Below are 13,549 nucleotides of genomic sequence, written 5' to 3'. Positions count from 1 at the left end.
CATGTATAAAGTTTAAAAAGTTTAAAATATAACCGTTGATTGAACAATCTATAACAGAAAAACTAGTTGAAAACTTGTGAATCAAAAACTAAATAGAAAAACGGTTTAAGAAAGTGCCAAACTATAAACAGAAAACAAAACTAAATTTTTAAAAAGTTCAAAACCTCGATATCTTTGGACTAATAAAACAATGAGGGGATACAATTGCAAATATGTTATACTTAAATGCTGTTATCTCATTGGTCGAAAACACACAGAGTGGATCACCATCCGCGGCTTTTTACCGATTATCAACCGTCGATTAGCGCCTAATCCAACGGTTGATTCGCATCCTCAAAACTGAGCACCCGAGTCTGAAATTTTCAAAACATCCCGCTCATCTGAAACCTTCTACTATAAATAACCTTTCAAACGACAGTGTCAAATCCATCCAAACAATCATCCAATCTTAGCATTTCATACTTCTTTCTCAAACCCAAATTTGAATCAAATGGCACGTACCAAGCAAACCGCCAGGAAGTCCACCGGAGGAAAGGCTCCAAGGAAGCAGTTGGCCACCAAGGCTGCAAGGAAGTCTGCTCCGGCAACCGGAGGAGTGAAGAAGCCACACAGATTCAGGCCAGGAACCGTTGCTTTGAGGGAAATCAGGAAGTATCAGAAAAGCACTGAGCTTTTGATCAGGAAGCTTCCGTTCCAGAGACTTGTGAGGGAAATCGCCCAGGACTTCAAAACCGATCTCCGATTCCAGAGCTCCGCCGTCGCTGCTCTTCAGGAGGCATCTGAAGCTTACTTGGTTGGACTCTTTGAAGACACCAATCTTTGCGCGATTCACGCCAAGAGAGTCACAATCATGCCTAAGGACATGCAACTCGCTCGCAGAATCCGTGGCGAGAGGGCTTAAATGGAGCAATTGTGTTGTTCTTCCTTTGGTGTTTCACGTCTTGTGAAATCGTGTTAGATCTTTGATGTTTTTTAGGTTTATGTGTTTCTTGTATTCCGGTTTCAATGTGTAGTAGCTGATCTTGCGAATATCTTTGTTTATCAATCAGATCTCAATGAAAACCAATGTTTCCGCATTTCTCCAGTTCTTCTGAGCGTAATGGTATTTTTGTTTACAGTTCAACCATTAATTTCGCGTCGGATCTTCAATTCAAGAAATGTGCAAATCCATTTGAAATTGATTTGAATGAACAAATGTTTTGTTTGAAAGAGAGAGATAATGAACAAATGTTGTTTTGGGGTTGAATGAAAAACTTGAGTAAGAGTCAATGACAGCTGAGTTAAAAGTTCTTTATAAAAATAATAGTATAGCTTCATAAATATCTGATATAATTAATAAACTAGATTCATAAATATTATGACAGTTAGTAAAAATGATAAAGAAACGTCCATTTATAGCTACTTTTAATTATGTTATTTATGTATTAAGACCATCGAGACAAAAAAGAAACAACATTTTCTTATTCTTGCCAACTATTTGATGTTATTGGTTATGTAAGCAATATGTGATTGATCCTTACCTGGTTAATAACTTAATATCATGTATAGCTCCCTAAAACTGATGAAAAGTGTATTAATTGAAATATGATCAAGTGTAACAAAAAAAAATTTCTCAAATTATTTATGCGTTTGACACTTTACCTATTAATTCATTTTGTCACAAACCTTCAGGAGTTTGAAGGCTTTTACTAAACAATCCCTTGCTGTAAAGCTTCTCACAAAGCATTTTATGATCGAAGAACAGGTAATAACTGCTTTTTTTACACAAGATTATTTTGTTTGTTGTGATATTCTCTTATATGCGCCCTATTATAGAGTTATCAATGGTAAATTACAAATAACATATTAATGCAACGTTTATTTCTTTTTCTAGATCAAATTACATTTCTGGTCCCTTAGTTTTTCATAAAAAAACATTTTTTGCTCCCAAATACATTTATGTTGCAATTTTGGTACTTATTTTTAGTTTGTAATAATTTTGGTCCTTAAAGGCACCAAAATTGCAAGAGAAAACAATTTGGGAACAACAATGTATATTTATCCTTTATCTATTTATTGTTCTCCGGATGAAGTTTATTTTAATAAGTGATGTTTAAAAAATTATTTGAGGTAATGAACCACACAAGGGTAAATGTAAGGAAAAAAATAAAGGTTAGAAAATTTTCATCAAGTTAAGACTTAATGTGAAAAGTCTTCAAAATATGAAATGATTGAAATCAATGCGTCGTACTTTGAAAAATATTATTGTACTTCATATATTTTTTCTATTAGGACAAATGAATATTTATTTGAATAGGATTAGAGTTTTCCAAGTACAATGATTGAATTTGATAAAGTGAAAGTATAACGCAATAATAAGCAAATATATGAAAGCATGTTGCATTTTATCTCTATATTCCTTTAACAAAACAAGATCCATTTCTATTTTTTTGAATTTGATTAGAGATTTGTTTGTGTTGGCGACGATTTGTTTGGACAAAGAGAGTGATACAGTTGGACGAAGTGTTAAATGCAGTTTAAGAGGGAATTAAGCTTTGATCAGACCCACGACAATAGAGATACATGTTATGGTATTGACAAAAAATAATCAAATTTTATATGAATGATAAAACTATAGTGAAGTAGATTTGTCATAATATAATGTTATAACGAAAACAAATAAAAATAAAATGCTATAAAAAAATCAAATCGATCTATTATTTTTATATTAATCAACCCGTCCACCCAATATAATACTATTATCTCGATTCATTTTTTCTTAGTTTACGTTAAACACTTATAAAAAGTAGAAAAATCTTTTAAATGTAATTATGGTGTTGTAAATTTGCACAAATGGAACTCACTCACGCTATTGTATTTAGTATTTACAATGGTTAAATACAGTAAATTCGCAAAGTTACATTATTACACCCAGTTGTTTGGCACTGAAAAATTATGGAATCGGAACGACTCTTCTCCGGCGGTGTCTCTACCTACTCCGAACATCGATCCATCATTCTCTCTTCCTCGATTTGCATTTGCAGTTGCTAAATGTGCAGTCTGAGTTTCTTTGGGCAGCTGCGACACCACCGGAGCATAAGTTTGCGATCTGAGATTCGCGTTTCCTAACATCGCCACCTCTTGATCCCACGCAAACACATGAAGTGAAATCGGCACCTTCGTGTGTCTATGCAACGATAGCTTCTGGCTAATCGAAACAGTATCGTAACATCTAATCGCTCCTTCTGGTGAAACCATCCATGGAAGCACTTTCTGATTTGATATCCTCGAAACCACAAGAAGCTTTCTCGCCTTTTTAGCCTCTGCGTACAAACTACTCAAACCTGAACGAGTCGCCGGCGAGTCTTCTTCGACTCCAAGAACAGACGTAACTTGAATGAATCCCTATCGACACCAAACAGGTTAGCGGTTCACAGAAATATAATCATATGTTCGAAGTTATCAATTCAGTTAAGAAATTGAACCTCTTGTGTTCGACCTATGGCGAATCCGAGCTTTGTATCTCCATCTTTGATTTTAATTTCGACTGCAACTTCTCCACCAATTGGCGCAAACCAAAGACGAACACCTCTCACAACTCCGATATCAACCCCGTGATAATCTTCAAATCCGTATAAACTCACGTTTGCGAGATTTGCCAAATCCGACAACGATCCAGTGTTTACAGTAGACGAAGCTGTTTCTCCAGAAATCTGTCGGAATTATCAGAAATTCAAAATCAGGTAACTGTGATTTCATTCAAAATCTTAGGGTTTATTACGATTTTGGTGTACCTTGGTGAGGAGGGATTCTGTTTGGATGTTCATGAAGACGATTGGGACACCGGAAGCTTGAGAGGCGGTGTGCCAAGCGTTTGCTCGTGAAAGTGTGTCTTCGAGGTCGTTGTAACGATGGGAAACGGAATCGGAGGATTTAGGGAGGAATAGAATGGAAAGGAAGCAGCTGGAATTGGGAATTGGGAGGAGTTCTTGCATTTGTTTTTGCCATGGGTATGCCACGTATCCATCGTGGAGTTGGGCTGCTGCTAATGCACTCTCCATTCTTGAACCTCTTGAAGCTATATCAATTTTGTTTATAGAAATGTTGAGTAAAAGGAATGGAATTGGTAAATGAATTGTAATCTAAAAATAATTATAAGAAAGGGAATGGAATGGGACTCGATTCCATTGCTTTGATATTTTATGACTAGTTTTTTGAAAAAGAGTTTGAAAGGAAATTCATAATTGAATTCCATTGATTTGACAACTTTGCACGCCATTGAATGGGAATTTGGGATTCCGATTCCTTTGTATTATACCAAAATTCATGAATCAAACACTCTCTAAAAAAGTCACAAGTAGTTGGTTTTTTGATGTACATTTTGGAAAACAAAATATTCGGAATTGATTTCTGTTGATTTGACAATAGTACACGCCACTGAATGGAATTCAGGATTCCAATTCCCTCGTGTTAAATCGGAATCCACTAAACATACATGATTTAATGGAAATAATTATCTTAAATACAAAAATAAAAAAGTTAATGGAAATATAATTTGATAAAAGCTAAAAACAATGGGAGAGGTTGGTAGAATTGTTAGAGAATCTTTTATATATATATATATATATATATATATATATATATATATATATATATATATAATTTACATGTGTTATTAAATGTGAAATACTATCTTATTAATGGTATATTTTTTGAATTATTAATATAAATACGTTAATTTTAATATCATGTTAAATCCAAAATATAAATTAGAATATCAAATAAACATAAAAGCATTCAGAAATTATTTTTTAAAACAATTTAAAACATTTAAATGTTATAAATATAAAACTAAATCGACCGTAATTAACTAAAAATATCCAAATGTAATTTTTATAATAATTGAAATTTGTTCAAATAAATGGTTATTAAATCATAACCAGTAACAATAATAATAGTTAAAAATAACATAACCTTATAAATTACATTACGTGTGACCTTATAAAAAATATCAAATAATTAATTTCTAAATTAGTTAATCATAACATTAAATCGAAAATTATATTTATTTTTATTCACAAATCAACTATGAATAGCGCTATTAAATCATATGATTTTAATAAATGTTATAATATAATTCAAAATCATTACAAAATTACATAACAAATTAGTGTAAGAATTTATTATTTCATGTTAGTATTAATAACATAATTATTTTCAATATATACTTGCCGAAATTTTAACCAAATAATTTTACCCTGCACACGCCTAATAAAATTTATGAATGTAATCATTAACTAACCTAATGTTCTAATTATTTACATGTCAACAAATAACTTTTGTAATATCAAAGAGAACATAAAAATACAAATAAATAAATAAATAAATAAAAATAACAACAAAATTAAAAAAAATTAACAGCTAACCCATTTAATACAGGTGGTGTTACGATAGCATTTATGTTTGAATGTCAAGTTCAACCATTTCCCTTTTATTATAGCCGACTTGATGAAGACTATTGTGAAAGGATGACGAAAGTCCCTTTAGTCCAATGAGAATATGTTTTTCACAATTAAAAAAAATTATATGCTACCTAACAAGCTGTTGACTTTTACTTTGTTATTATAATATTAACTTTATACAAAATAAAATAAAATAATCACCAGAATCCTATTTACAATATGGACAACATAATTATTTTCATATACAAGTTTCAATAATTGTTTTTCTAATTACATTCTTGAACTTTTTAAACTAATTAAATTACATTATGTAGTTCTAAAATTCGTGTAAATATTAATTTGTAACTTTTATCTAGTGAGTTTTATATTAGACAACGTTGTCATGTATAACATTAAATAATACGGATTTTTAGGTGGATAATTAAATTGATACAATAAAGAAAATGAAAATGAAAGAAATGAAAATTCAACGAGATGAAGAATTTGGAAAGTTGACTAACCTTGCAAAGCTAAACATTCAGCTTCCGTCCGATCAACAAATCCGACGGTGTAATTTGGATCATCAATCGACCGCAACATGTACTGTTTCTTCCCGCCGGTGGAACCGTTGTTCGGAACAATACACGCCACCAACTCAGCAAACTCGTCCGATCCGCGTCTGATTCGAACTCGGATTGAAGTCTCCTTCGATTTAAACGAGTTATGAAGGATCTTCTGTACTCCGCTCTTCCCGTTCTTAAACGGCGCCGTTATGCTGATGTTTCCGATCTTAATCTCCTCCACAATATCGCCGGTCTCCAACATCTCGCCGGTCCATTCTTCGGCTCTGGAGGTTCCTTTTAAACACTCGATTGATAACACCGCCGCGTTGCTGGATCGTCCTCTGCTGCTGTCTTCCGATCCGGATTGAGATTGACTCCCCCATGAACTGGAACGATCCATGGGCATATTTTTGAAAATTCTGAGGGGATTCAATGGGGATTGTGAAGTTATGGATTATGAAATGGAGTGAGAAAGGAGACGATCGGTGGCTATATGAAATGATTCGTGAAAATGGTCAAAAGGAGATGATCTAGAAGATGTGACGATGATTATTTGGTAGAGAATTTAGAAGAGGTTTCGTATATAGAAGCATTACTACCTTCTGATTGGAGAATGTTCAACATCAGTCAATATAGAATTTCAGAATTCAATCTGTATGTTCAAATGATTATATATCTATTTTTTTAAAGGTTAATATATGGTTTTAGATAAAACTATCAAAAAGTTTGTAGCTTGGTGTGGAAAGTTCCTTTTCCCCAATGGTAAGGTTCAAGTCTCTTAGTATATTTAAAATGTGTTTATATTTAAATTGTGTTTGACACCCTACGTTGGCTTATAATTTTATTTATTTATTTATTTATTTTTTTAGTCACTTAACTTTTGGTTTTATGCTCCTTTGGTCACTTAATTATTTTTAAGTTTTAAAAGGTTACCAAACTTTTGACTTTATGCTCATTTAGCCACTTAACTTTTGATTTGGTCACATTTAGTCACTTAATTTTTAGATTTGTGCTCATTTAGTCACCTAACTTTTAAAATTGTGCTCATTTAGTCACTAAAATTTTAAATTTTTTTAAAAGTTTAGTGACTAAATGAGCACAATTTTAAAAGTTAGGTGACTAAATGTGACCAAACCAAAATTTAAGTGACTAAATGACCACAAAGCCAAAAGTTTGATGACATTTTAAAACTTAAAAAGAGTTAAGTGACCAAATGAGCACAAAACCAAAAGTTAAACTGTCATAACTCATTCGTTTGTAGTCGGAATGTCATAATTTTTTTCAACACATAGTTTTATGTTCGTACTTCATTTTAGACTATATAAACACTTTATTTGGTTACATGTTAATTGAATTACGGGTCCGAAATATAGGTTATCAAAGTTGACTTTATGTTTTTTCACTATTGAATTTACTTTTTGTAATTCAAACACCTTATTTCTTTATATTGGGTTAATTTTTGTTGGTTGAATTGCTATTATTCTAATCATTTGGCCTCAAATGATTAACTAGTTGTACAACTGCATAAGAACATGTGCCGTTTCCAACCGGGTATTAAACAAAAAATGGCACAGACACCGAAACCAATATAGTGTAATTGATCTAGTTATCGGTTCTCATTATTAGTCTAAACCGGTTCCGATTACAAATAAGGTCCGGTCTGGTTTCTCATCCTAGTTCCAACTAAGCATCATTTGTAGCACCTGGTTCTTGGTACGTATCCTTCCATTTAATCTTTTAATAATTTGCATTTTTGGCCTTGAACTCGGCGAGTCGAAGGATTAACTCGCCGAGTAGAAGCGAGAAAGATCGCGGGTCTTAAGTGATGGACTCGTCGAGTCGGTTCCCGGACTCGGCGAGTAGACCCTGTTTGGACAAAAACCCTAATCCAGGGGTGTGCACCCTATTTAAACAACTTAACTCGGCCTCCTTCGTCCCATTTACTCCCAGAAGACCCCCATAGCAAACCCTAGCCGTTATTGAGGAATTTTAAGGCATTTGGAGTGATCTTGGTGATTTTGTGGTTCAAGGAAGAAGGAAAAGCTTGAAGGATCAAGAGGAGGCTTGAGGGATTCAGTTGTGACCATCATTTGCAGTCTTCAGAAGGTATAAAGTCTATACCTTGCTCTTTCATTTGTTAGATCCCTCTTTGGGAAGATTTAGGGCTTTTATGAGCCATTTTGGTAGCCAACCATGTTTGCAAACGTGGTTGGGGGTTTAAGCTTCTGAATCACATCATGAAAGGAGTCACTAGGCAGATTTGGGTTGCTTTTGCACCCATGAAAGGTTCCATGTGCCATATGAGCTTGTTTTATGTCCTTTTGAGCTCAAAGTCCCATGCAAGCACGAAAAGGTTGTAACTTTACGTGCTAGATCGATTGTAGAAGCTTGGATCTATCTTTTGATCAAAGGATGTACATCAGAAAGCAAAGATTTAGGGTATGGACGTGACCAACTCGGCGAGTCCATTATTGGACTCGGCGAGTCTAAGGGTTTTGCCCTTTCTGTTGAGGGTCAAAAGAACCCAGTTGAGTGTGGAAAGGTTTTAAAGGGGTCCCAGGGAGTGACCCAACGTTCTGGACTAAGCCATTATTCTAGAAGTTCATGGAACTCGGCGAGTGCATGAACAGACTCGGCGAGTCCAAGGCAATCTCCTTAGAACTCGGCGAGTTGTTCATCAACTCGGCGAGTTGAGGTGTAGCACCTGGTTCCTGGTATGTAAATTTATCTAAGTATTTTGCATTTTTAGCCTTGGACTCGGCGAGTTGTAGGCCCGACTCGCCGAGTAGAGCCGGGACATGGAACACGTTTAAGTTGGCGACTCGGCGAGTCCATATTCTGGACTCGGCGAGTCCCCGCTGTCTGGTGAAACCCTAATTCCAAGGGTTTGCACCCTATTTAAACCAACCTTATGCGCCCCAAGCTCGCCCCCATTCACCCTCAGAGCCCCCTATATCGTTCTAACATCGTTCCTTGTGAAATTGAAGTGCTTGGTGTGATTTCTTGAAGACTTTGAGAGAGAAAGGAGAGTAGATCAAGAGGAGAGGAAGGAGGCCAGGCATCTTGGTGTTATTTCAGAGATTTCCTTGAGGTATAACTCAGTTTCCCTCTGTTCTCATGCTTACAGTCCCTTAGAGCTCCATTAAAGTCCTTCTTGAGCCATTTCCAAGCTTGGGTATGAGCTAGGGTCTGTGATAAGCCGATCAACCTTTAGATCTAGGCATGATTGAGCTCTAGGAGCTCGGATCCACTGCCTTTATGAAGCCATATTGTATGAAAGCCCTAGATCTACTCTTTTAGTGCATTTTGAGCCCTAAAACCTTCATTGGTGTTTATTTACACGTAAAGTTGGAAACTTTACGTGTTAATCAAGCCCTAGGAACCTAGATCTACGTATGGAATGAGCTGGATCCAAGCAAAATCGAGTATATATTAGTGGCATGTGGCCGACTCGGCGAGTCGTTCATCGGACTCGGCGAGTCGAGTCGCGAGTCCTCGAGTTTTCCCCTTTTCGTGTTGCTGAGTGGAGTCGTGAGTCATGGGGGGGGGGGTGACTCAGTGAGTCGGAAGCCAGACTCACTCATGGAGGAACTCGGCGAGTCAATGCCCTGACTCGGCGAGCCTCAAGAACAGACTCGGCGAGTTGTTCATACGACTCGGCGAGTAGGATGAACGACTAGTGGTCATCGGTTTAGAAGGGAACTCGTCGAGTCAATGCCTAACTCGACGAGTAGAGACGAGATTATGGTCAATCGAGTGGATAGGGACTCGGCGAGTTGGCAAGCCAACTCGGCGAGTCGGGTCAACTGGAAGTTGACTTTGATTTTGACTCTTGGTTTAGTTAGGGGTAAATGGTCATTTTACCCTGAGGGCGGTTAGCAGTATTTGACTGAGTGTTTTTGTGGGAATTATAGCCGGAGGATTTCCGGAGCAGCAGCAGCAGAAGTCAGTCAGTTCCCACGCAGATTAGCAGCCACTTTGAGGTGAGTTACCTTCCAGTAGCGGTGGGTCTACGGCCACAATGCCGGACCACCAGTAGGAGTTGCATGATAGATGATTGTCTCTGTGATATTCATCTAGGGTTGTTACTACCTGTGATATGTTTATGTGCTAAAATGACATGATGCTATGTACTAGTGACTGTAGGGGGAGATAGTCCCCAGATTACCGGCCAATAGGGTCGAAGGGACGGTCGTGCCCAGCCATGCTAGATAGATTATGTGATAAATGTGTTATGTGGTAGTAGTAAGGGGGTGAAATAGTCCCCAGTACCCGGTCGAGAGGACCGAAGGGGAGACCAGAACCCAGATATGCTAGTCAGTACCCGGTCGAGAGGACCGAAGGGGAGGCCAGCTCCCAGATATGTTAGACAGTACCCGGTCGAGAGGACCGAAGGGGAGACCAGCACCCATATATGCTAGTCAGAACCCGGTCGAGAGGACCGAAGGGGAGGCCAGCTCCCAGATATGCTAGACAGTATCCGGTCGGGAGGACCGAAGGGGTAGGTTGGGCACCCAGATATGCCGGACAATATATGTATGTTATGTAACTGTATGGTAGGTGGTATGATGGGGGAACTCACTAAGCTTTGTGCTTACAGTTTATAGTTTTATTTTCAGGTACCTCTTCGTCGAAGGGGAAGGAGCTGGCGCGGTAGCGGCACATCATACACACACATTGATTTCCGCATCATGAGTTATTCTGGGATTTGTACTCTGACATTATTATGTTTTTATAAAATGGTTTCCGGACACGCGACATTTTTATGAAATGATATGATCAGTGAATGTTTTATTTCTAATGTTTGCTAAGTATATGTTTCAAAAATGAAATTTTTTTGGCTCGTATTTTGGGATGTTACAAGTTGGTATCAGAGCCCTGGACACACCTTCGGGGGATGTCTGGACTCAAATCGAGGGATTAAAAGATTTTTATAAAGAAACGATTTTCTAAAGAGTGGGTAAAAGAGTTTCGAGAAAGAACGAGGTGTGTGATGTGCGCGACCGGCCGAGCTCAAGTAAGTTTTCCCCAAAGTACCCATAGAAGTTTATGTTATGATTATCAGTTTCAGTTTCAGTAGAAGAGCATGCTAGAATAGGACTAAGGATCTAGGAATGATGCCTTATGTGCCTGCTTTATGTGTTCCAGCTTTATGAGAATTGCATGCTAGTACCGAGTAGACAGTAGTAGGATAGCCTGTTTAGGTTATGCCTGATAGTATGAGCTTAGCAGTGTATGCTAGTACAGATCAGTCGATATGATAGCCAGTGTAGTACATACTTGATTATGTGTACTCAATGTCCGAATGCTGCTTGCTATGTGCTTTTAGGAGTTCTAGTTGTCTTTCACTAACTAGTAAACGAATATGTTAATATACATATTGCAAGGACTAAATAATTTCAGAGGGTTGGGTCTAGCCCTATTTCGAAGCTCTTGTTTGAGTCCAACCGTTGTAGGGTAGGATCCCTCATTCGAAGAATTATCTAGTCTGAGTGATATGTAATAGTATTCGCAAGCTAGTTAGGGGAAGAAAGCAGGGACTTCTTATGCAGCTGAGGGCGGAGAGTGGGTTGGCGACTTCCTAGGGCGAGCCTAGGATGAGATTAGCATGAGATCAACAGTAGTAGTAGGGACTTGGTGGAGTCGAGGCAGTTCTTGAGGAAAGTACGGATAGATGTGGAAGGTAGTATGGGCCCGTACTACTGAAAGCAGAGGATCCGTACTTGAATTAAGGGAGGCTGAGGCGAGACCAGGAACCTTGCAGTAGACGTGATCCCTTTAGATGTATCAGTACCACTGACAGTTGTCGTTATGTATTGCAGAATGGTGGTACTACGCTCGAGGCCAGCAGTTGGCAGTTCAGGAGAGGGATCTGGTTCGTGATCAGGTTCCGAGCCAATAGACGAGAGGCTACGCGAGTTCATCGCGTCAGAGATCACCAGAGGCATCCTTGATTCGACTCCCATTATCTTCGGGTCGATCAAGGAAGGGATAGTGGAGTTGATGGAGGATCGCCTCAGGGCATTCAGGAGCGACATGGCATCTGGCCAGTCAGGATCTCGCACACTGTCCTTCAAGGACTTCCGGGGCAGTGGTGCGCTGGATTTTCACGGGGCGAAGGACCCCATAGCTGCCAGGCGATGGATTGCAGACATTGAGTCTGCACAGTTGACTAGCTTCTGCCCCGAGGGGTCGAAGGTGAGATTTGCAGCAGGATGTTTGAGAGATCGAGCTAGGGATTGGTGGGAATCCGTTGGTGACTCGTTGGGAGCCTCGGCTGTCGAGGCTATGACCTGGTCGGACTTCGTGACCAGGTTCAGGGCAGAGTTTGCGCCGGCTGTCGAGCTTCAGCACCTGGCCAGGGAGTTCCTAGATATGAGACAGACGACAGAGACTGTGGCGGAGATCACCGCCAAGTTCCGGGAGAGAGCGTTACTGGTGCCCCAGTACGCGGGTGATGAGGATATGAGGAGGACCCGCTATCATGACATGCTACGAGCTGACATTCGGGAGCATGTCATTTTTTCAGCTTGCCCTACCCTGGACTCTATGGTTGCTAGGGCAAGGGAGAGGGAGATAGACCTGGAGCACATTCGGAAGAGAAAGGCGGAAGAGGGGCATGTTATGGGGGCTTCGGGGAAGAAGCCTAAGGGACCAGATGCGGGGCCGAAAGGCCAACAGGGACGGGGCCGCTGCAGGAAATGCGGCAAGGCGCACGAGGGAGCGTGCAAGTTGGGATCGTCAGGCTGCTACAAGTGCGGCAAGTTAGGGCACTTCAGCAGGGATTGTACCGCCCCTGCACCTGTGTTACAGACGTCAGAGTTGCTGTGTTTCCACTGCAACCAGAGGGGCCACAAGAAGGCCAATTGCCCCCAGTTGACAGCAGCAACGCCAGTAAAGGCGCCAGCTCCAGCGACCCTGCGGATTACCGATGGCCGGCAGGGCAAGGCAGAGGCTCCAGTGGTGAGGAGTCGGGCATTTCAGCTGACTACCGAGGAGGCACGCGCTGCACCCGATGTAGTGACGGGTATGATTCTTTCCCTCTGGTTTATTTTTATGATGTTTATGTTATTGATATGTGCTCTGTTTAGGATCGTTCCATGTGAACGGTATCCCAGTACATGTACTGTTTGATTCGGGCGCTACCCGATCATTCGTTTCTCTTGCTCTTAGCAAGAAGTTTTCTGAGTCTTCGGGTATGTTGGATTGCCCTCTAGAGGTCGAGATTGCGGACGACCGATCAGTGCGAGCATCTGAGGTCTTTCGAGATTGTGTGCTGAGGTTATTTGAGGAGCGCTACTTGGTAGACTTGGTTCCCATTCCATTGCGTGGGAACAAGGTGATTATAGGCATGGATTGGCTCAGGCCTAATGGGGCAGTGATCGACTGCGCGCAACAATTGGTGCGGATCAGGACCCCAAGTGGGGGAGAGCTGGTGATTCAGGGCGAGAGGCCACAGCGAGGACCGACCTTATGTTCAACAGCGAGAGCTAGGCGTTACCTTCAGCAGGGTTGCGCAGGTTATGTCGCGTATGTTATGGATACCAGGGAGGCGGGTAGGGCGAC

General features: G+C 39.6%; 2 protein-coding genes across 2 annotated transcripts; one reads left to right on the top strand and one right to left on the bottom strand.

Annotated features, from left to right (window-relative positions):
• The first annotated feature begins 415 nt into the window (after nt 1–415).
• LOC145120480 (histone H3.2-like) lies at nt 416–1,076 on the top strand. Its single transcript, XM_079056296.1, has one exon. It carries the CDS (start codon nt 491–493, stop codon nt 899–901), a length of 411 nt encoding a protein of 136 aa, XP_078912422.1. The 5' UTR covers nt 416–490; the 3' UTR covers nt 902–1,076.
• Nucleotides 1,077–2,823: 1,747 nt separating this feature from the next.
• LOC145119879 (uncharacterized) lies at nt 2,824–6,715 on the bottom strand. Its single transcript, XM_079055647.1, has 4 exons — nt 5,942–6,715; nt 3,774–4,057; nt 3,465–3,692; nt 2,824–3,384 (listed from the first exon to the last, which is right to left on the bottom strand). The coding sequence occupies exons 1-4, from the start codon at nt 6,387–6,389 to the stop codon at nt 2,905–2,907; spliced, it is 1,440 nt and encodes a 479-aa protein (XP_078911773.1). The 5' UTR covers nt 6,390–6,715; the 3' UTR covers nt 2,824–2,904.
• Between the last annotated feature and the right edge of the window lie 6,834 nt (nt 6,716–13,549).

The sequence above is a fragment of the Lactuca virosa genome, chromosome 6, assembly GCF_052849685.1.
Source record: "Lactuca virosa cultivar CGN04683 chromosome 6, Lactuca_virosa_CGN04683_v6, whole genome shotgun sequence".
NCBI classification, from domain to species: Eukaryota; Viridiplantae; Streptophyta; class Magnoliopsida; order Asterales; family Asteraceae; genus Lactuca; species Lactuca virosa.
This window is presented reverse-complemented; position numbering and strand designations above follow the sequence as displayed.

Excerpts from the sequence above, each read along its gene's own strand:
- LOC145120480 (XM_079056296.1), top strand. The coding sequence starts at position 491 with ATGGCACGTACCAAGCAAACCGCCAGGAAGTCCACCGGAGGAAAGGCT.
- LOC145119879 (XM_079055647.1), bottom strand. The coding sequence starts at position 6,389 with ATGCCCATGGATCGTTCCAGTTCATGGGGGAGTCAATCTCAATCCGGA. Across the intron at positions 4,058-5,941 it reads TGAATGTTTAGCTTTGCAAG|CTTCAAGAGGTTCAAGAATG; the intron begins GTTAGTCAACTT and ends AAATTGATATAG. Across the intron at positions 3,693-3,773 it reads CAGAATCCCTCCTCACCAAG|ATTTCTGGAGAAACAGCTTC; the intron begins GTACACCAAAAT and ends TAATTCCGACAG.